Below are 23232 nucleotides of genomic sequence, written 5' to 3' on the forward strand. Positions count from 1 at the left end.
AATGCTTCCCTTATTAGAATATTTAGACTTTTTTTTTTCAATTAACCATTCCTTTTTCTCCTTCTAAGGACATAGAACCACTACATGGAATAGTTCCTTTCCCTTTTAACTTTTTACTGATAACACCTACTTTGAATAGGCCATATAACCTAAGTGATATGTCCAGTATTAACTGACAATACTGAACTTGAATCTTCATCTTTAAAACTTTTCCTTAACCCCCCACTTGTTCGCCAATTTGAGTTTGGTCTTGGCAATGCTGCTGTGTAAATGTCTAACCTAAAGAGGAAAAGTAGGAATGCTGAGCAGCTTTTGCACCCTTGTGCCTTTTTTGCCATCTTTCCCTCAGTACCAGTACAAGAAGAACTATGAGAAGAGTAAAGGCCACTACCACACAACCCCTGACAATCTGGAGCAGCTCCATCTAAAAGAGGCCACAGAGTTACAGAGTATAGTAAGTTGATCAAGCCACCTTCTTCTCTGATGTGTACTTGTCCACAGTACAGTGAAAACAACTTCACGGATTCTCTCCAGGATAGTCCTCATACTTTTAGTAGTCATTGTTTGAAAAAATCCACAAAGATATGAGGGGTTTTGAATTTAGTAACACATTTTTATGGTCTAAATAATTTTGAAACACATTTTTATGGTCTAAATAACAGTCTCAGCTGGGCACAGTGGCTCACGCCTATAATCTCAAACCTAGCACTTTGGGAGGCAGAGGTGGGAGAATTGAGCCCGGGAGTTCAAGACCAGTCTAGGCAACACAATGAGACCTAGTTTCTATTTAAAAATTTAAAAATTAGCCAAGCATGGAGGTGCATGCCTGTAGTCCCAGCTACTCAGGAGAATGTGGTAGGTCAGGAGGTCAAGGCTTCAGTGAGCCATGGTTATGCCACTGCCCTCCAGCCTGGATGACAGAGTGAGACCCCGACCCTCCCCCCAAATAATTATAACAGTATCTACATATAATGGAGAAATATATATGTAACATAGTTTACTGACAGGGGCCGGAAGCATGACAATTGTGTTACATAGGTGATAAATTCCTGATAGTAATCCTGATGTGTCCCACAGGTTTGTGTCCCAGGTTAGGGAATGCTCGTTCACACAGCACCTTATTAGTAGTGCTCAGTCTCAGTGCTCTCGATTGTAACAAGACATTAGCATCAAGGCCTAGAAGCACATACTCCTTTACAGGTGACATGAGGACATTTCTGGTTATATAGCCCACTTGGTTAATGCTCAGCAGAGGACCTAAATAATGCTGAATGTGTGATATAGGAGATCATGTGATAGCAAGTTCTTTCCTCTGAGACTCTTCAATTGCAGTCATGAGTTGCTTAATGACCAGAATGTGTTCTGAGAAATGCTTCATGAGGTGATTTCCTCATTGTGTGAATACCACAGAGTGTCTTCACACAAACCTAGTTCACACAAACCTAGGTGGTGTAGCCTACTACACACTTAGGCTATATGATAGATAGCTTATTGCTCCTAGGCTACAAACCTGTACAGCATGTAACTGAATGGAATACTGGAGGCAGCTGTAACACAGTGATGAGTATTTGTGTATCTAAACATAGAAAATGTACAGTAAGGATATGGCATAAAATATGAAAACGGTACACCTGTACATAGTAGCTCTGCTATAATCTCATGGATCACCATAGTAAATGAGGTTCATTGTTGACTGAAACATCTTGCAGTGTGTTAATGCATTTTACAAATTTAACAATTCCTTAAATTCTCAGAGACTGCTTCAACGGTAGATCTGATCATATTGCTTCTCTGCTTGAAATCTCCTAACTCTCTATCATCCATTGTCACATTCAGCCACTGCACTCAGTCAAAAACCTAAAGTTGTTTTTTTTTAAATAAGAAATACTGATTAGGCCAGACATGGTGGCTCACGTCTATAATCCCAGTCCTTTGGGAGGCTGAGATGGAAGGATTGTTTGAGCCCAGGAGTCTGAGACCAGCCTGGGCAACAGAGGGAGACCTCATCTCTGTAAAAAAAAAAAAAACAAACAAAAATTAGCCAGGCGTGGTGGCACACATTTGTAGTCCCAGCTATTCAAAAGGCTAAGGTGAAAAGATCGCCTGAGCCCAGGAGGTTGAGGCTGTGGTGAACCAGGATTGCGTCATGGTACTCCAGCCTGAGTGACAGAATGGGACCCTGTCTCAAAAAAGAAGAATAAAAAAGAAATATTGATTAATGCTATTATTAAAGTGTTCATAGCTACTCATCAAATTGTGGCCAACCTCATCTATGGGCTATTTTCTCCATGCATTTTCTAGCATCAACATTCCTCTCAGCTTTTGTCTCCTTGAATTGAATCCAAATCTTAATTATGCTTTGCAGACAGTAATGGAATTTACCCTCCAAGCAACAATAAAAAGGTACTGGACCTGAAACACAGCAGGAAACTGAGTGGCAATGAGATGTCACCCAGTTGGACATAATGTATCAAATAAAAAGTACTGGCCAGGAACAGTGGTTCATGCTTATAATCCAAGAGTTTTGGGAAACTGAGATGTGAGGATCTCTCGGGGCCAGGAGTTTGAGACCAGCCTGGGCAACATAGCAAGACCCATCTCTAAAAAATAAAAAATAAAAATACTGTCTTTAAACTGGTCTCTGACTAGGAATTGACCACAGGACAGATATCTAACAAGGCTTTTTATTCCCAGGTGAAATACAAAGAAAAGTATGAAAAGGAACGAGGAAAGCCCATGTTAGACTTTGAAACACCAACATACATCACTGCCAAAGAGTCTCAGCAGATGCAGAGTGGGGTAAGTCTACCAAAAAAAAAAAAAAACATACCATACAACAATGATACCGTCAAGCTAATAAACACAAGCTCCACCCACAGATTTTAGTAATCACAGGTGTGATTACTAAAATCTCCATTTCAGAAATCTTTTGGTTTGGTTATTTTAAAATATGTTCTAAATTGTTACCATATGTTTTACTTCAATTACCATTTTTATTAAATTAGAGCCCACAAATTATTTCTAACACTGAAACAAATTGTACTGAGTATAATTTGAATTTTCATTTGATGATTGAAAAGTTCCCTTCACATGGATGTACCATTGACTTTGGAATGCTCTACCCATAGTAACCCAAACAAAAGCAGATCCACGATCAAGGTGTTCATCAAGATGCCAGAAAATCAAAAGTCAAGTGTCATCCTTCCTGTTCTAGAATATAAGCGGCGGCATTAATTTTTTTCATTTTTAACTAAAAGTAGAAAAGTATAGAATCTTATTTTAAAACTTACAAAGTTTGTTTTCGTTGGAAAATAGGCCTATTTGGAATTTCTGTTTTCATCTCCTCTGTGGGACATGGTTCCAACTCTAAAGATAAAAGTTTTTGAAAAATAAAAATAGACCCGGGCTCAGTGGCTCAGCCTGTAATCCTGCGCCTTTGGGAGGCTGAGGTGAGTGGATTGCCTGAGCCCGTGGGTTCGAGATCCGCTTGGGCGGCGAGACCTCATCTCTACAATAAATCAAAAAATCAGCTGGGCGTGGTAGCGCATGCCTGTAATTTTGGCTACTCGGAAGGCTGAGGCGGAAGGATCGCCGGAGCCCAGCAGGTGGAGCCTGTGGTGGCCGGGAGCGGCCACTGCACTCCAGTCTGGGCGACAGAGTGAGACTCCAACTCATAAAAAAAAAAAATAAAAATAGGAGTTTGTGGAGCTTTCCAGTGTGTAGAGTGCCTGATCATCAAAACTTTAAAATAGTTTCAAACAATTAGTGAATGTGAGTAAAGAATCTATGGGAGTTTCTTGTACTATTTTGTAACTTTTCGGTAAATTTTAAAATTTTTTAAAATTACTAAAGTGGTGTTGTGACATCCATTCTAAGCCCCTCTAGGATAGCCTAACCTGGGTATTAGAGAGGTGAAAGGGGCGGGAGTGGGTGGAGGGTGGACAAAACCATAGGATTTCTCTGCGCCTCATTGTTCACCTAATCTACTCAGTGGTTTTTTAAAAACTAGGTCAAAGTTGAGTTCATGGTGCACATGTGTAGTCCTAGCTACTCAGAAGGATCACTTGAGAGCAGGAGTTTGAAACCAGCCTTGGCAACTTAGCAAGACCTCCTTTCAAAAAAAAAAAAAAAAAGGTTATGAGTGTGAAAAAAGTCAAACTGTCATTCAGAACTCTCAGGCTCTCCTTCCTCTGGGATTTTTTTCCTTTGAGACACTAACTTCTAAGTCTGACATAAAATCTTTGTCACCTTACAAAAGATGTGAGAAAGTTCAGGAGAGATGACAGTAAATTCAGAGTCTGGATGGCACTTCCCTCCTTCTACTTGGAGGAGGACCAGCCTTGGTCAGAATGTTAGACAATGAGTGAGGGGCCCATCAAAGCCTCTCAGCCTGAGTTTTGGGAAACTGAGATGTGAGGATCTCTTGGGGCCAGGAGTTTGAGACCAGCCTGGGCAACATAGCAAGACCCATCTCTAAAAAATAAAAAATAAAAATACTGTCTTTAAACTGGTCTCTGACTAGGAATTGACCACAGGACAGATATCTAACAAGGCTTTTTATTCCCAGGTGTGGCCTTTGCACTAGACAAAGTGTTTCCAGAACAACCATACATGATTCAAATATATGACCAGTAGTAGAACAATGATTAAGAGTCCTTACATAGAATGAAAATGTTGTATTTTTTTCTTCCTAGGATTGGGAGACAAATTGTAACAAAGATTTTTTAAAAAATTTATCTTTCCTTCCTACTCACATTAGAAAGAATATAGGAAAGATTATGAAGAATCCATTAAAGGCAGAAACCTGACTGGCCTGGAGGTCACACCGGCTTTATTACATGTCAAATATGCAACCAAAATAGCAAGCGAGGTAGTGTCCACTTGGTCTTTTATTTTCCTCTTAACCCAAATAATTGCACTAATGACATCCATTAATGTGTTCCTTCTACCATTTTCATTGCCACCTAACTGTGGGTTTTAAGTTGGGTTCTCAAGTGTTTAGTACTACCACCCAATCTATTACTCATATTAATTCTTCTAATTTTTTAATTGGATATCTAATAAAATGTGCTTACCTTAGCATTCTATTAAGTTCTAGTTTTTATTTTATATTTAATCTTAACTGATGAAACTTATTCTGCCACTTTTATTCATAGTTTTATTTACTAAACTGTGAACTGTTTAAGAATTGGAAAGGTTGTTTTTTTTTTTTTTTAAATTTGGGGGGATATTTGCCTCTTCACCTAAAGGGGACAATCTGGGCTTTCTTGTTGATGTTTGCTCTTTTTTTGTGATATAGAAAGAGTACAGAAGAGACCTAGAGGAAAGCATCCGTGGGAAGGGTCTCACTGAAATGGAAGATACACCTGACATGTTAAGAGCAAAGAACGCCACCCAAATCCTCAATGAGGTAGGCCCACAGCTTGCACAGATGGTAGCGTCTTCTCCTTACCTACCCAGGTTATACACACAGACAAAACAAAAGCAGTGAAGAGAGAGAAAGCGTTTCTGATTTTTAAATTCTGTATCCAACATGATTATTAACCATTAAATAAAATACATCCCAACCTCTGATGAGTGGATATTATAGCATTGTGTTTCTGTAGTGGTTATCATAACCTATTATTTATCTAATATTATTTTATTTAAACTTGATATATTTGTTGTGCTCATTTAAATAAAAACACTGCACTGGAGTAGTGTGCACCTAAGTTTTTTTTTTCCTCTTTTAATTTTTATTTTAAAATTGTGGAGTATAATTCAGGGTGAGGTATACAAATATTCATTGTGCAGGTACCCTTGTTGATGATCATCTAAGTTTAATCTTAGTTATACAATTTGCTGTATACTTTATTGTATACCAGATATACAATTTGCTGTATACTTTATTTTCTAAGTAGAGAATGCTAAAAATATTAAAAGGAGACCTGCTGTTGACTCATGTTGACATGAGTAGAACAGTTTTCTCCAGGGAGCTTCTGCAGACACTACTCTATCCCGCCATGTGGAACAGTAAGAGACACTATCTCTAACAGCTGGAGTGGCATGTTATGTGGGTTTATATTCACTTTGTATGTTTACTACCTCGTAGTTGAAGTTAGGTAACTTTTTTTTTTCTTCTAATGCTGCTCTAGAAAGAATATAAGCGAGACCTGGAACTGGAAGTCAAAGGAAGAGGCCTGAATACCATGGCCAATGAAACTCCGGATTTCATGAGGGCCAGGAATGCCACTGATATTGCCAGTCAGGTCAGTGTTACTATTTCATGTCAGTCTTTCAGGAAAGTAGTTGCAATTTTAAGGACACGATGGTGTCCCTCTTTCATCTTACTTTTTCATCAGTGACCATCTAACGCATACAATGGCACTCTTGAAAATCTGCCTTGTAGAATCCAGTCCAATGAAAGGATGAGGGACCCTTTGCCAGGCTTGCTTCTGTCCACCTTTCTGTCTCAGAAACGGGACATTCAGAACAGAGAGCAGAAGTTGACGAGCTAAATAGCTCTAACATCCTGGCCTTGTTTCCTACTCAATCCACTCCTCAGTCGATGCCAAGAACTCCTTGCTTAGAATATCTTGGGAGTTCTTTGCTTTCCTTCTTTCTACCCTTAAGTTTGAAACACAGTGTTTTAGGCATCCTACTTTGTCTGATGCTACTTGGTTTGGGTTTTTTGCTCACTTGTCATTCTTTCAGTTTCTGTGTAAACAATCCTTGCCTTACTATCTGATGATTATCTCTCCTTATCCATACCCCACCCTGCACCCAACTAGACCGTAAGTCTCTCAACAGCTAGAACTCGGCCTTTCCTTCTGAATCCCACTCCTTAGTACAAATCTATGAACACAATAAGAAGAAATGTTGGTTGAATGTCAAATGAAGGGTCCCTCTTGGAAAAGAAATGTTGATCACCTTTTCTCAATCAAATCATGCCAACGGATGTTGTGCACATTGTAAGCATTTACTCAACTACTGGGTGTCCTTTTACAGATTAAGTATAAGCAATCAGCAGAAATGGAAAAAGCCAATTTCACTTCTGTGGTTGATACTCCCGAGATCATTCATGCCCAACAAGTCAAGAACCTTTCAAGCCAGGTAAGGACATTCATCAGACTATCACTCATAGACTCTAATCATGAAGAACAAAAGTCCTTTCACCAATAGGTCAGGAGGTTTTTCAGATCACACCTGAGCCCCTGAGGTCAAGACTATGGTGAGCCAGGATTGTGCCACTGCACTCCAGCCTGGATGACAGACCCTAACTTTAAAAAAAAAAGTATACATATACTTTTTATATATATATATATATAAAGTAAGAGATGATCTGTGAACATTTCTGCAGCATTAGAACCATGTTCTGAAAATGCCTCTGGGTCTTCCTGCCTGCTCAGCCCTATAGCCGGGAGCCCTGGCCACACCTGATTAGGGCTCAGTGAATATCTCCTTGTTACCAGCTAGGACTTCCTGGAGGCCATGTCCTTGACTCTTAACCCTGCAGCTTCTCGCCACCTGCCTGTACATACTTAGTATTTATTTAGTCTGGCTAAATGGCTTCATCTGCCAGGCGCGGTGCTTAAACCTGTAATCCCAGCACTTTGGGAGGCCGAGGCAGGAAGGACTTCCTGAGCCCAGGGGTTTGAGACCAGTCTGGACAACTTGGTAAGACCTCGTCTCTACAATATATCAAAAAATTAGCCAGGCGTAGTAGCATGCACCTATAGTTCTGGCTACTTGGAAGGCTGAGACGGAAGGATCACCTGAGCCCAGCAGGTCGACACTGGGGTGATCGTGAGCATGCCACTGCACTCCAACCTGGGTGACAGAGTGAGACTCTGATTTTAAAAAAAAAATGGCTCCATCCATCTCCCTCCCTGGACTTCATTGGCTGTGATCTCTCCCATGTGGATTGTCACAGTGGGTTCTATTAAATGCCCTGCCTCAGTTCTCCTGAAAGAAACAGGCATAGTCCTCATTAACCAAGAGGGCTCTGCTTTATAACACTCTAATGTCCTTGGACAGTCAAGAAAATTCAAAGGACCCTGCTGAGCCGGAAGAGCTATTTAGGTCTCATTGGCCTATATCCCTGTGATGTTCACTCTCCTTATTTCTTGACATCTATTCCCAGAAAAAGTACAAGGAAGATGCTGAGAAGTCCATGTCATATTATGAGACAGTTTTGGACACCCCAGAGATGCAGAGAGTGCGGGAGAACCAAAAGAACTTCAGCCTTGTAAGTTTTTCTCGACTCTAAGGCACAGCCCACAGTACCTGGACAGGCTGAGGAGGCGTGGGCCCGGACTTGGGTGTCTCTGCCTGCAGTGGGGCTGTTGTGCAGCGCTCCACGACTCCCACCTGTGCCCTAGGAAGTGTGTATGCCCCATTCTTCTTTGGGCTCATCTTCTATTTCAATCCTCAATCTCAGTATAGAAGACTCATCTGTGGCTTTGTCGGTGGTGTGAGGGAGAAAAAGTCATTTCTTTTCTGCACCCATCATTGCAGGGTTCATTGCTGAGACCCTATAACAAAAGACAGGTTAAGAAGAAAACATTACTGCTACTAGAACTACAACCAGTAATAACAATAATGATAAGGCCAGGTGAGGTGACTCACGCCTGTAATCCCAGCCCTTTGGGAGACTGAAGCAGGAGGATTAATTGAGGGCAGGAGATCCAGACAAGCCCGGGCCACATAGTGAGACTTAGTCTCTAAAAAAAGTTAAAAAATAAGCTAGCCAGGTGTGGTGGAATGCTCTGTAGTCCTAGCTACCTGTTAGCTGAGGTGGAAGGATTGCTTGAGCTCAGGAGTTTGAGGCTGCATTGAGCTGTAATCATGCCACTGAACTCTAGTGTGGACAACAGAGCGAGACCCTGTCTCAAATAAAAACAAAAATTTTACATGCGTGAGGCTTCAGAAATGAAGACCCAAAGAAGCAGAAAAATCTATATTTTTATGAACAGTCATGCAGAAGCATGGTTGGATGAAGGAGGTATGATCTAATGGTAATAAACTGGGGAAATATAGCCAGGTTTTTTGGTTCAGATTCTTCTTAACATCTTTGTGTCTTTGGCTCCTTTCCTCTGGGTCTAGGGAGGACCCTTCTAGAATAAGGAGTTTATAACTTACTTTAGAGAAAGGTCACGGAATTATTTTATTATCTGCTTCAGGAAAAAACTGCAAGAGAAGGTCAGAAAGACACTCCTTCTGCTGTTTTCTCAAATGCCACAGTGCCATATTTTGGGGTCCTAAATCCTATCAGTGGCTTCTTGTTACTGAATATGAATGATCACTGTCTTTTATTAGTGGTAACATTGTCTTTTTCAAAGTTAAACCTAGACAAGGGATCTTTTTTAAAAAAACAAAAACTTGGTTTTGCACAAGGCTTTATAAATTAGTTTCTCCACAAAATTCTTATCAAATCACTTTCCTTGGGCTATCAGACCATGATTACTATGGCATAGACTTTTAAAAAATATGTTGGATGTTAATTTTCTTTACATATTATAGGAGAGTTTTTTTTAAAAAAACAAAACAATGTTGAAATCTTAACAAGATGTTTACTCTTTTTTATAGCTCCAATACCAGTGTGATCTTAAAAACAGTAAAGGAAAAATTACAGTTGTTCAGGACACGCCAGAAATACTGCGTGTTAAAGAAAATCAAAAGAATTTCAGCTCGGTATATGTACTATTTATTTTCCATTTAATGCTAACCTAATAATTCTTTTAAAATATACTAGTCTCACACTGTTACAGATGATTAACATCTAACCTCCTCAGTTAATGCTAGCGGATATTTGTTAAAATTCCCCATACTTTGCTCCAAAATCATCTCTCTAGAGACCATTTGAAATAACTTAAATCTGCTAACAAAGTAACTTTTCTTTCTTTTTAAAACTTTTAATCCCAGAGCAGTAACATGTTTTGTCTTGCTTCAAGAAGATGGATTTCTTTTTGACATTGTGATTTCTTTTGCTATCCTTCCCCAAAATAACTGATTGATTTTGCATTTCTTTAATGAATTTTGTGTTTCGTATGGGAAGGTTTTGTTGTTGGTCAGCATATTCTGTTTGTTCTCATCCTGTATTAATATGGTAGAATAATCCTAGAAGAAACCTCAAGATCTGGGAAGTGATTTGTGTTATATATCTTGTTTGAGTCACTGATAGTGACATGGGAGACATCAGACGTGGTGCTCCAGCACTTGCCTGGGAACATTGTCTAATGTCTTCCGTTTTCACAAAAGCCATTTGTCCTAGTCTTCCTCCATGAATTACTGGGCGTTCCTTTCTTCTGTGTAACAATGTCCTGATTCTGAATGCCCAGGTTCTATATAAAGAGGATGTCTCACCGGGAACGGCAATTGGAAAGACACCCGAGATGTTGAGAGTGAAGCAAACGCAGGACCACATTAGCTCGGTAAAGATACGACAACTCACTTTCATTATTGTCTGTCTCCCTTTGATACTCTATAGTGACCCTCCTGAGTTGTCACCTGAAACGACTTATGTTGCCTAAATAAGTGGCCGTGTGCCATCGCCCATGGTGTGTGCTGACAGTTAGAATCCTCTCACATTCACTGCAGTGCCCTGGCTCTTTTCCTGGAAGAGGGGTTAGATATGAAACACAGAGAGGCTTGAGAGAAAGCAGAATATGTTAGAGTCAAAGAATTGACCTTCCTGGATACATGTATGTGAATCTATCTGTCCTAGTTAAATGAACTCTTGGGCATAAACACACTGGAGTATACATGAAAGATAATGTGCTACAGTAAGTAGGAGTCCCCACTCTTGCCCCAGAGAGATGAGTGAGAGAACAGGTGTCCCTGTCCTCAGAAGTGTTCTCCTTCTGCCCCAATATCTGAATAATCTGTGTGGCCCCATTCACACCAAGTACAGAACTTGTGTTATTTAAATTGTGATTTTAAAAATCAAATGCGCATACACATTGAAAGCAATAACTGTCCAGCATGTCATGATACCTTTCTTTTCCCGTATATCTGCAGGTGAAGTATAAGGAAGCAATTGGACAAGGAATTCCAATCCCTGACCTGCCTGAAGTGAAACGTGTCAAGGAGACCCAGAAGCATATTAGCTCGGTAGTAGCCCATCCCCTTGGCATGCGTGTATGACTGGCCACCTCCCCCGCCACCAAAAATTCCAAGCACTGGGGATGTTGTAAATCCTCCCTTAGTCCTGAAGGGGCACAACAGGTCGCAAACGTAGATAGGAAACTTCTGTTTTTACTTAATCTAGGAATTTGGCTTCTTAATTGATCATCATACCATGTGTTTCCAAAGTCAAAAGGTCCTCATGGCAGTAATAAGGTGATTGGGATGATCTCAAGTTATTTAACAAAAGCATATATGCAAAAACATAAAAGTAATATCAAATAATTTTAGATAGAATTCCCCAGTGTCCAGGAAGGACCTAGTGGACTCGGAAAGTCTATGGAGCCATCTCCCCTCCCTGTCAAGGTTCTCGCCCTGAATTCTCTGCTCTCTCTACCTTGTAAATGTAGCACATGTTTAAGGTGCAGGCTGTGATCTGCCTACTGTGTTTGGGGGAGGGTGTCCCTACATCTGAATTATCGGGTTAGCACGTTTCTTCTACCTTCTGTCAGGTGAGTCCCGTCTCTAAACCAAGACCTCCTTTCCCATCATAAGCAAATTCTAAGCAGTTAATATTTGAGAAATAGTTTATGGCCAATAAAAGCTGAGGACCTTGGTTTTAGAGATTCCTCTGGACATTGGAGGACTGAACTCTATTCGATTTCCATTAAAGGATACTTGATGTTTCTCTTGCAGGTTGTTCATATTATTTAGATCTCATTCCCTTCTTACTCCTTTTACTCTGGTTTCCTTGTGTTACAATCTTCGTTTTAGAGTTTTGTGTCAACTAACCCGAGAAAACTAGCCCAGGGCTCCTTTGGAGCTTTTTTTTTGAGTTGGAGTCTCACTTCATTGCCAGGCTGGTGTGCAGTGGCACACTCACCGTCACACCAGCATCGACCTGCTGGGCTCCACTGATCCTTCTGCCTCAGCCTTCCAAGCCACCGAAACTACAGGCGCACGCTACCATGCCTGGCTAATTTTTATTATTATTTTTTCGATTTATTGTAGAGATGAGGTCTCACCAAATTGCCAGGGCTGGTCTTGAATCCGTGGGCTCAGGCAATCCACCCTTTTGATTGTTACATCTTGCCTTTCTCTAATTTTGTTTTGTGCTTATGTCCCATCATTCTGCTGTCTCGCTGGGTAAAGAAATGCAACTTGGTTACTAAGATGGTAGAATTTCAAAGATTCCTAAACATTTCCTAGCAAAACAAAGCTATCTCTGTTGTCACTGACTTTAGAAACAAAGCAATCTCTGTTGTCACTGACTTTAGAAGTTAATTGGTGACACAAACCCTTAGTTTTTTCTCCCTACTCTGTGCACTTATACACCATAGACTCCATCCACTTAAAAATAACCTGTTCATTTCCTTCAGGGTGAAAATTCTTGACATTAAAAGGGAATGGGGCAGAGGCTCAAAAAATGGATGTTCTTTACCCTTTGCATTAAGAAGTGTAGCCCTTTGATACTACCCCTAAAAAATATAGACTTCTCTCCATTCAAAAAACACTAGTTTGCTTGATCCAGCAATTATCACTAAAAATGTCAGGGAAAGATCTTCCTGAAAATAAACTAATTAAGTCTCCTCATACCAAGAGTATCTATAGGCTAGAAGCCAGCTAGGAATGTTCATTAGAAAATACACTTTTGGGAGGATTGAGGCGAGTGGATTGCCTGAACCCATGGGTTCGAGACCAGCTGGGCAGACCTCATCTCTACAATAAATCAAAAATTAGCCTGGGCGTAGTAGTATGCACCTGTAGTTCTGGCTATTTGGAAGGCTGAGGCGGCAGGATAGTCAGAGACCAGCAGGTTGGCACTAGGGTGGCCATGAGTGTGCCACTGCACTCCAACCTGGGCGACAGAGTAAAACTCCAACTCAAAAAAAAAGAAAGAAAAGAAAATACAAAGCAAACACAACATTCTCAACAATTCTGAAGGAATAGAATATCATGATTAGAAAATTTTAAACCCAAAAATCTAGTCATTAAGTACAAGTCTTCTGCTGACCTACAATGTTCAAGGCATGAAACTGGATGCAATAAAACGGGTAGATTTTTCTCATTGTTAAATTTATTATCATTTTTTGATGCAGTTTAGGAATGTACTAAGTGTTGGTTATGGAAAATGCATAATTGGTATCCTGTTTCCAAGGTAGTGAAATTACCACTTTTGAAGAGAGAACATAAATATGTATGGAATTTCTTTTCCTCATACTTTTAGTGTTCTGCTTGAGAACTAGATAGTTTTTGACTTTCCAAGTAGTCTTTATTATAGCTGCAATCTAAAGGGTTCATGGTCGTTTTACCTTTTGGGGTATTCTAATTATTTCTACAGGTTATGTACAAAGAGAACTTGGGAACAGGCATTCCAACCACTGTCACTCCAGAGATTGAGAGAGTCAAACGCAATCAAGAGAACTTTAGCTCGGTATTTATAAATATATCAAATAAGAAACTATTTCCCATTAAAAAATTGACCAGAATAACCCATCATCCTTTTAAAAAAGTAACCTCTTAACAGGAATTCTGTGTGTGTCTGTGTGTGTATACTATTACCTGAACAAAACCATCTCAACTTAATACAAAATGACTCATATTTCTGATTATACTTTAACATTTTCAGCAATTGACTAGTGTGACTATGTAGACCTGAAATACTGTAAGTAGAATTAACACGAGTCCTCATCATTATACTTATGTCCTATAACTCGTACTTTCCATTGTATTTCTTAATTTCCATAATTAGCATTGTAGAGCTCATCCTTAAAATTGTGAAGTACAAAAGTAAAAACATTATCCTTACTAAATGTAGCTTACTAAAAAAAAAAAAAACTCCCTCCTCACATGTTGCCCTGATCCCAGTTTCCTCCCTTCCTTAATCTCTGTGCATGTCTTGAATGTTCTCTGGGTACTTTCTTGTATCTCACAGGTTTTGTACAAAGAAAATCTGGGGAAAGGAATCCCAACACCTATCACTCCAGAGATGGAGAGAGTCAAACGCAATCAAGAGAACTTTAGCTCGGTATTTCTTAGGGGGCAAAAAAAAAAAAAAAAAAAATCCCTTAATTCTTATATAAAATAATAACATATTACAAATGTAAAATTACTAAATTTATATATTGAAAACAATAATACCAAATATAATCTCAGTTTTCAACCCAAATCTAATTTAGTATTTACTTTAGGTCTGGTGTGAAATTTAATTGTGTTTTCCTAAAACATAGATATTTATCACTTTCCTTAAATGCCTGTAATACTCGATTGCCGTCCTCCAATCCACTAATAACAGTAGGTGTTTCTAACTGGTGTGGTACATGTCAAGTAAAATCTAACACCCTTTCAAAAGGATGATGTTCATTCGAATTTTATTTGTATTTTTTGTGCTCTGTTTGATGTATTCTTTGTGTTTGCAGCTTTTCTTAAAGGAATATCAGTCTTAAACATTTTCACTGAAAGACAACTCAGTAATTCATAATAACGCAGAAGTACAAATTTACTTGTCTCAGCTAATTTTTTTGTATACCATGCAAGATATAAGTGATCTTCCCTTTGGAAAATTTTCGGGATCATTGAAAGCTAATATTTATTTAGCTTTTAATACCTATTAATTTAATTTTGTTCCCCCAAACCTCTGCCACTCGTTTTCTCTCTCTTTCCTTCTTTTGGTTCCCTAATTTACCAGCAACTCATTATGGATATTAAGTTCAATGAACTTGGATGCTATTTAAGTTCTAATCAATCCTTCTGTCTTTGAGAGAAGGCCTATGTAAGTCAAGCCACTCCTGCCTGCAGTCTGGAAGCTATGTATATACAGATGCCTCCTAGAGACAGACATCATATTGTGTGCGACTGAGTGTTCAAAGGGGATCTCAAACTTATTTAGGTCTATTTTACTAAATCATAAAAACAAACAAACAAAAATGCTTTTATAGACATTTTTTGAAGGCTCGGTCTACCTAAAAGATGGCTCCAAACTGATTTGACTGTTGGTTTTGTGCACACAGATATTGTACAAAGAGAACTTGAGCAAGGGGACCCCCCTACCTGTCACTCCTGAGATGGAGCGAGTCAAACGCAATCAAGAACACTTTAGCTCGGTATTTGGGAGAAAGTTCCTTTAATGACATATTAAAAATAATAATAATTTCTATAAAACAAAACTTTTCATTATGAGTCCCTTTATAATAATCAATTTAACAAAATGATGTTTTTTTTTAACCTCACCAACTGAATCCTTCTGTTTTCCAGATCTCCAACTCACCATTTAATTCTAACATTTTATACTTTCTAGAATAGTTCCTTAAAATGTCTCATTGCTTTCTTTCCTTCTCTTTTCACCCTTATGTTACTGCTGGGACTTTTGAAGTGAACTGATTTCTAAAAAGGAAAACCCGAACACTGGAGCACTTATTTACCTAGATCGCTTTGTATCTGTTGTTTCTGGATTAGAATTGCAAGAAAAGATTCCAGATGACAGGAAGCCCATGTGTAGAAATAGTGATTCTTGCTTAGGAACAGGGATCGCCTTAACATAGACCCTATCCAGATAAACAGTAGCACCAAAAAAGAAAATTGCTCAATATTGAAACAACAGCAATCTTATTTTGATACTTGACCTAAACAGGCCATTTCTTAATTAGAAATACAGGCCTTCTGGTTTTTTTAAATGACACAAATCAGATCATGAGTTTATATGTAATGTTATTTTTGCTTCTATTAATCTCATTGTTGCTGAAAAACTCTGTAATATACAAATAGTCTGTGAAGCTTCTATATAAGGATGTTAAGTTCACTTGTCTGAGATGGAAAATCAGATGTCATTAGGAAAATTTAGATGAATTTTTTGGGGGAGAGGTGAGGATTAATCCAATATGTTTTTGTTGGTGTGAATATTTTTGAAAAGTTTGATTCTTTCATGTCACTAGATCAGCAACTTTCTTTGGTCCCACTGTCTTTTTGTTCTGTTTTGTTTTTAATTATTATTCACTAACAGTCCTTCACTTTGGTTGAATTTTCCATATAAATGAATGTCTTTTGGAATGTTATAGTCATTGTTTTCCTTGTGGGTTCATTATTATTATTATACCTTTTATTAGAAGGCTTGCTTCAATTTTCAGATTTTTAGAAAATTATTTTTTTCTACATTAGAGTAAGTATACTATTATTTGTATCTATTTGAAAGCTTAATGATCCGAATGGTTCTGGACAACTTCTATATTTTTTTTAAAGCAACCATTTGTGTTAATCTGTACACAGGTTGCATTTAGGCAAAATTGTCCAGTGGTGCATAGACCTTTTAGATACTGTGGAAAAAATTTTAAAATACTGTATATTAATACATTGACTTTTTGACTCGACAACTTGAATTTATTCAACAAAGATCACGTTTGCCATATTGCATAGATTTGGTCTGGGGTTGTAAATATCTGTTATACTGTAAGACAGAGATTCTGTGTAGGGAAAATAAATATTTGCTAATTTAACTAAAAATTATTTTTCTATTGCATACTGAATATTTATATTTTTCCCTTAATTTCTCACATAGGAAATAAGCATTTATAATCATATTAGAGTAAAAAGATGAACATCAAGTACTCTGGTCCTTCAGCTAAGGAAATAAAAAACATGTTCTCAGCCAGATCTGTGCTGACCAGAAAGGTTAATGTGGAGAATTTGTCTTTCCTGTTTGATGTCTATAGTCTCATACTAGGTTCCCTACAAGATGGACGAAAGGGCTGTTTTGACTGCTCTTGTTTTTTCTGGATGCTTTCTTGTGTCACACAGGTGTCGTATAAAGAAAACGTTGGAAAAGGGATTCCGATCCCCATCACTCCAGAGATGGAGAGAGTCAAACACAATCAAGAACACTTTAGTTCGGTATTTTAAAAAATAATAAAAATCCCTTTAACTATTTAAAAAATGTTTTTAAAAGATTAATGGCTAGATTTTAAAAATCTAATCAACTTATCCCAATAAAAGATTTGACCCGTCTTGTTCCCAACTTAATGCCGCCATTTCCTATGAATCAGTTTCCCCATTGTGGTTAAACATTAATACAACCATTTGACTTAATTTTTAAAAGTATTTAGTATTATATTCCAGCTTTTAAAAGCGTAACATCCTCAGTGTCTAAGCATCCACAATTATCCTGCTTTGGCAAATTTGATCTGAACCTAAAGCTTAAAATAATTATTCTGCAAAGATCCTCAATTCCTATTCTAACCTTCTCTGTCTCTACTGGTATTTGTACAGATATTATGAAGTTTGTTTGTTTGTTTGTTTGTTTTTAGCACTTTTTTCATGTCTCTCCATTTACCTTAAACATAATCCTTCCCAAAATATTCCACCCAAACTAAAAATTAAATACTTTGACTTCTTTTGAAAGTAAACAAAAGAAGATTTATGTGTATGTTTCTTCATATGTACAATGTTTGTAAAACCCAAATAGCCTTAGGTGATTTATTAATAGCATTTTCACATCAAAAACACCTTCCTTGGTTTGGTTTTTGTCTCGTCTGTTATTATTTTTTCACTCCTCATAACAAGCTGGGGAAAACTAATCACTCCCTTTCCTGGTGCTCTTCGTTGCTCAGTTGCTGCAGAGATTAGTTCAAACAACAAAAATAACAAAACTTTCCTTTCATATTTCTTAGTTTCCGCTGCTCTTTCCTGCATTCCTTTGCTTTTGAGGATGTCTTTAGGCTCATACAGGTTGAACTTAAAAGCTTCCGGTATTTCCCTTCCTCTAACTCATTCTCTTCCTTCCTCCCCTCCTACTCCCAACTGCTCCAAAGTCGGAGGAAGTGACTGATGGCTCTTTGCTCTGGATGCTTGCTTGTCACACAGGTGCTGTACAAGGAGAACCTGGGGACGGGAATTCCAATCCCCATCACCCCTGAGATGCAGAGAGTCAAACACAATCAAGAAAACTTTAGCTCGGTATTTTGGAAAGAAAGGGGGAAAAGGATGCCACTTACCCTCAGAATTAGACATCCTTAACATTTATCCTTTTCTTCAACCCAGGGAGGGTGACTGATGGCTCTTTGTTCTGGATGCTTTCTTATCACACAGGTGCTATACAAGGAAAACCTGGGAACAGGAATTCCAATTCCCCTCACCCCTGAGATGCAGAGAGTCAAACACAATCAAGAAAACCTTAGCTCGGTATTTTGGAAAGAAAGGGGGGGAAAGGATGCCACTTATCCTCAGAATTAGACTGATCCTTAACATATTATCCTTTTCTTCAACCCAGGGAGGGTGACTGATGGCTCTTTGTTCTGGATGCTTTCTTATCACACAGGTGCTATACAAGGAAAACCTGGGAACAGGAATTCCAATTCCCCTCACCCCTGAGATGCAGAGAGTCAAACACAATCAAGAAAACCTTAGCTCGGTATTTTGGAAAGAAGGGGAAAAATATATGCCACTTAACCTCAGCATTAAACTGATCCTTAACATTTCTTCTTTTCTTAAACCCAGTTCCCTTCCTTTGCTTCTAGTGTATCTTACTTAGTAAAAGGATGTACTTTCTCATTTCTGTAATACAGTTAATTTTGATTTTTTACTTCAACTGATATTTTAAAACACTTGAAAAAAATAATGAGTCTTTGAGTGTGTGTGGATAACAACAAAAACAATTTCTAACAATCTCAAAGCCCCATGTTGTGGTTTAGGTGGCACCATGCTCATGGAAATGAAAAAAACAAAAAATAAAATAACATGGATAACTCTGACAACCTTTCCCCAGCAGCTGAGGTCCTTGCTTCCCCGGAGGGTGCAGATTCCCCATCCCAATAATGGCTTCCATTAAAGTAGTATGTGGCATCTTGTCAGCTATAACTCCTGGTCCTTTGGGCTACTGTGTTGTTTCCTAACAAGGAAGTTGACCTCACTCTCAAAGTCTCCCGATTAAATATTACTTATAGTTGTTTTTCTGGATGCTTTCTTGTCGCACAGGTGTTATACAAAGAAAACATGGGCAAGGGAACCCCTTTACCTGTGACTCCAGAGATGGAGAGAGTCAAACACAATCAAGAAAATATTAGCTCGGTACTTTGGCAAGAAAAGAATAAAAAACTACTTTTTTAATGATTTTTAAAATGTTTACGGTTTAAAATAATACATATTAATCCTACTGTTTAAAGACAACTTAAATCTTGTGAATTTCATTACCACATTTATTCTTCTTTCTTTTGGTCTACTCCTAGCCTAACCCCATAATAACAAGATTGCTTTAATCCGTAATTGAAAGTTCTAATATCAAGAAGTAACAGATTTTCCAATAAAGCATTCTTTTGCTTATCTCTCCCCAAACTTACTCTCTATCCATTACCCTCAAGGTCTCTTTGTTTTACATACCTTTGAAATTCGGGATCTGGATGTGTGGGGTGGTATGGTGAAGCATAACAGGGTTCTATCTTGAGTATCAGAGTTGTGATTTTGTTGTGTTTTTATGTTGATGACTTTGGTTCTAATCAGCCCTGTCAGATTTGGACAAAGAGACCTTGGGAAAAATAATCCCCGATCCTCTCCTTCAAGGATAATGATATAAATTATGATCCAGTAGTAGTTTTGGCAATTGATTGTCAATTTACTTAAAAAGCAAAGTGTCACTAGAATGACTTTTTGTTTCACCAGTTTTCCTTTTCTTGTTGTTCTTTTGTTTTGTCATGGCCTTTAACTGCTAACTGTAGTAAACCACTTCCTGTAAGCTTGTGCTTTACGATATTATATATGTTTATAAATCACCCGGGGATTGAGGTTTGTGTGGGGACTTCGGCTTTCAGTAGTGAACAACCTTGTGGCACTCCACATTTATACCATCTGCAGGTTTCTCCAAATTTGAGCACAGTGCTTCGAAAACATGAGCATGCCTCAGAATTACCTGGAGGGTTATGGACGCAGATTGCTAGGTCCTGCTCCACCGTTTCTTACTCTGTAGGTCTGGTGCAGAGCCAGAGAATTTGCACCTCTAACAAGTTTTCAGGTGTTACTGACCTTACTGTCCAAGGCCCCCACTCTGAGAATCACTACTTCAACGGAATTCTTCCTCTTGAATGCCGTTTCCTAAGTCTCCCGTGTTTCTATGAATGACTCTGAGATGAGATATGGAGGTTGAGGATTTACCATGATGCATTTCTGTTTCATGTTTCCTACTTATTTTCCATGATAGTGATAGAAGTGCCCAAAACATTTTTCCTTAGTGATAAGCTTGATGTTGTACTAAACTTAAGCAAGAAGCAGAGCGACAGAGGATAGCAAGGAAAACAGGGGTAGGAGCAACCCTTTTTTGTCTGAAGGCCTACAAATTGACTGGTATGTCTATAAGAGTTTAACTGCTGCAAGACAGGCCATAACCAGCTGTTACGTTGGGAGTAACCTCAAGCTTCTTAGTGTGGTTCCAGCCTGGGCCCGTAGCTCCTGTTTAGAAGACCTGTCAGGGCCTTGATACTCATAGACTAGCGGTAAAATGATGGCGGTCTCGCAATCCTCTGGGGAGCCCTGCAGTTCTCTCTTGCAGTCTGCCATGGTTTCAGGGCAGGGTCTTAGCCTGGAATCGTGTGCCTTGCTATAACTACACTCAATTTCCTTTGGAAAAATAATGCTTTCCACCTAACCTTTTTGGCCAATTGACTTGGGGCCCTGAGCATCACCAAAAGTTATCTGTTTCATTTTCTCTTTTGGTAACTGGTAACTTCTTTTTTTCTTTTTGGATCCATTGGACTCACATAGGTTTTGTACAAAGAAAATGTGGGGAAAGCCACCCCAACCCCTGTCACTCCTGAGATGCAGAGAGTCAAACGCAATCAAGAAAACATTAGCTCGGTATTGTGTTGAAAAATGAAAGTGCTTTTAGTTTTGCAAAGTAACCTCTGCAGTTTGGCCTGCTTCTAACCCCATCCCAGGTTTAAAAAACAACAACAACAACAAAAACGCCTGTTACTCTTGTCTCCTATAAATATCATACTACATTTACAGTTGCCATTAACTGTTTTTAAGCTTTCTTTTTGAGAGGGGTTCTTACTAATATCAATAGATAAACATGGTGTTTCCCCTCCAAATTACACTATATTTAATAGTGACTATTGCCTCCTTGTGACTTTCGGGTCCAACTTGTATCTCACAGGTGTTATACAAAGAGAACCTGGGGAAAGCAACCCCCACACCCTTTACTCCCGAGATGGAGAGAATCAAACGCAATCAAGAGAACTTTAGCTCGGTATTTCAGAGAGAAAAATTAATTGTGAAAATGTTAACACATGGTTATACCACTAATTCATCTCACAGTGTTTCCAAAACTTTTGTATACCTTTTAAAATTCTTCCCTGACCATTTAAAAACAACAAACCAACCCCACCATCTCATACTGATTTTTACTTCTTTCTTAATCTTTTGCTTTCTACCATAACATTTTAATGGCTTTACCTTCCTGAGGTGTTTCTGATAGAGTGTGATATAATTGAGCCGTAACACCAGCTAAGTGATGATTTTCAGAACTGGTTTTCTGCTCTCTGATGCCTGGATGCTCTTTTGGCTCCCCTAGGTGTTGTACAAAGAGAACATGAGCAAAGCAACTCCGACACCTGTCACTCCAGAGATGGAGAGAGCTAAGCGCAACCAAGAAAACATTAGCTCGGTATTTCTAGGATTACATAAGAGGAGTGCGACAACTTGGAAAATAACATTTTAACATCATAAAAACATGCCTTTCTCATTCAACTGAAAAACACACTAAAATTTAAAAAGAGAGACAAATGCAACGTCTTGGAAAATAACATTTTAACATCATAAAATGCACTTTCTTATTCAACTGAAAATTTACACTAAAAATGACATAACTGTGCTTTTTCATTTCAAATGATCATACTAAACATAATAAGTTAATTGCCAGTGTTTTCTTTCTCTTATTACTTTATATGAGGTAGTTTTTCATAACCAACTGTAACAAATTTACTTCCTAACATCCTGAATCTTCTGCTCGCCTTTAAGATACTTTACAAAACAGGTAATCAGATGCCTTCTTTGGCTTTGATATTTTGGGTTTTTGTGTTTGAAGGACTTAGATTTCTTTAATAGCATACTGGTTTTTGAAATCTGGACATAAACTAAGAAAAAAGATTGCTTGTTTTAAAGGACGCTTCTTTCAAATTCCTTTTGGTATCAGATTTAGTGCCAAATGCTCTCAAATATGTTGGTGCGGATGTTACAATTCTTAGCCAATTCAAGAAGTCACTTTCTTCCTTTTTCTTTCAAAATTAGACTGTGTCCCTTCTCCTTTGAAAATGAAGCTTTCATTTTCAAAGTCAAAACAAGTCCTTTCTCTTCTGTGGCTAGCCCCACCCCATCCTCAGGTTAGCCTGCACCACTGCTGGTCCAGTGGGTTCTTTCAATTGACTCTGCCTCTTCCACTAGCTCTATCTGTTGGAAAGGCTGTAGAGGCTTCCGATTTAGGACAGCATCACGACCTGTCCTCACTAATGGTCTCTCCTCGATCAGGTTCTTTACTCTGATAGCTTCCGGAAACAAATCCAAGGCAAAGCTGCCTATGTGCTGGATACCCCTGAGATGAGACGGGTGAGGGAGACTCAGCGGCACATCTCAACGGTGAGTCTGGAGTTCTTCAGGGTGGGTTGGCCGGCCTGAGGGAACTTGTGGCAAAGGCAGTGGTCACACCATCGTGTTTTCATAAAGCACACTCACGACATTTCAGGTGAAATATCATGAAGACTTTGAGAAGAACAAGGGTTGCTTCACACCAGTGGTGACAGATCCTATCACTGAACGAGTCAAGAAGAACATGCAGGACTTCAGTGACATTAACTACCGAGGTATTCAGAGGAAAGTGGTAGAAATGGAACAAAAACGGAATGACCAGGACCAGGAGACTATTACAGGTAACTGTGCCTGGAGTGAAGGGATTGACTTTAAGTGGGGATAGAAGAACAAAAGTGACATTATCTACGTCAAATCAAAGTACAGAGGACCTCAATCTGTTTTCATCAATGTGCAAGAAAGCGCTTAGAATCTCACAATGTGCAAAGCTGACATCTCTTCTACCTTATCTTTGCTCTTTGAGGAGAAGGCAAGACCTAGGACCTAAGCTGAATAAGAGTGATTCAATCC

The 23232-nt window shown here is 38.7% G+C and overlaps 1 protein-coding gene across 1 annotated transcript in view; it reads left to right on the top strand.

Moving 5' to 3' along the window:
- Positions 1-23232, top strand: part of NEB (nebulin) — a 223551-nt gene that overhangs the window by 194242 nt on the left and 6077 nt on the right. The window contains exons 128-145 of the mRNA XM_008071077.1: positions 350-454; positions 2695-2799; positions 4760-4870; positions 5300-5410; positions 6135-6248; positions 6988-7092; positions 8123-8227; positions 9568-9672; positions 10320-10412; positions 10999-11091; positions 13445-13537; positions 14039-14131; positions 19066-19158; positions 20842-20934; positions 21236-21328; positions 21653-21745; positions 22606-22713; positions 22820-23003. Coding sequence (XP_008069268.1) covers positions 350-454; positions 2695-2799; positions 4760-4870; positions 5300-5410; positions 6135-6248; positions 6988-7092; positions 8123-8227; positions 9568-9672; positions 10320-10412; positions 10999-11091; positions 13445-13537; positions 14039-14131; positions 19066-19158; positions 20842-20934; positions 21236-21328; positions 21653-21745; positions 22606-22713; positions 22820-23003 — 1897 coding nt within the window. The remainder of the gene's footprint in view (positions 1-349; positions 455-2694; positions 2800-4759; positions 4871-5299; positions 5411-6134; positions 6249-6987; positions 7093-8122; positions 8228-9567; positions 9673-10319; positions 10413-10998; positions 11092-13444; positions 13538-14038; positions 14132-19065; positions 19159-20841; positions 20935-21235; positions 21329-21652; positions 21746-22605; positions 22714-22819; positions 23004-23232) is intronic.

The sequence above is a fragment of the Carlito syrichta genome, unplaced genomic scaffold (genome assembly GCF_000164805.1).
Source record: "Carlito syrichta isolate Samal-C Ts95f unplaced genomic scaffold, Tarsius_syrichta-2.0.1 Scaffold314111, whole genome shotgun sequence".
NCBI lineage: Eukaryota > Metazoa > Chordata > Mammalia > Primates > Tarsiidae > Carlito > Carlito syrichta.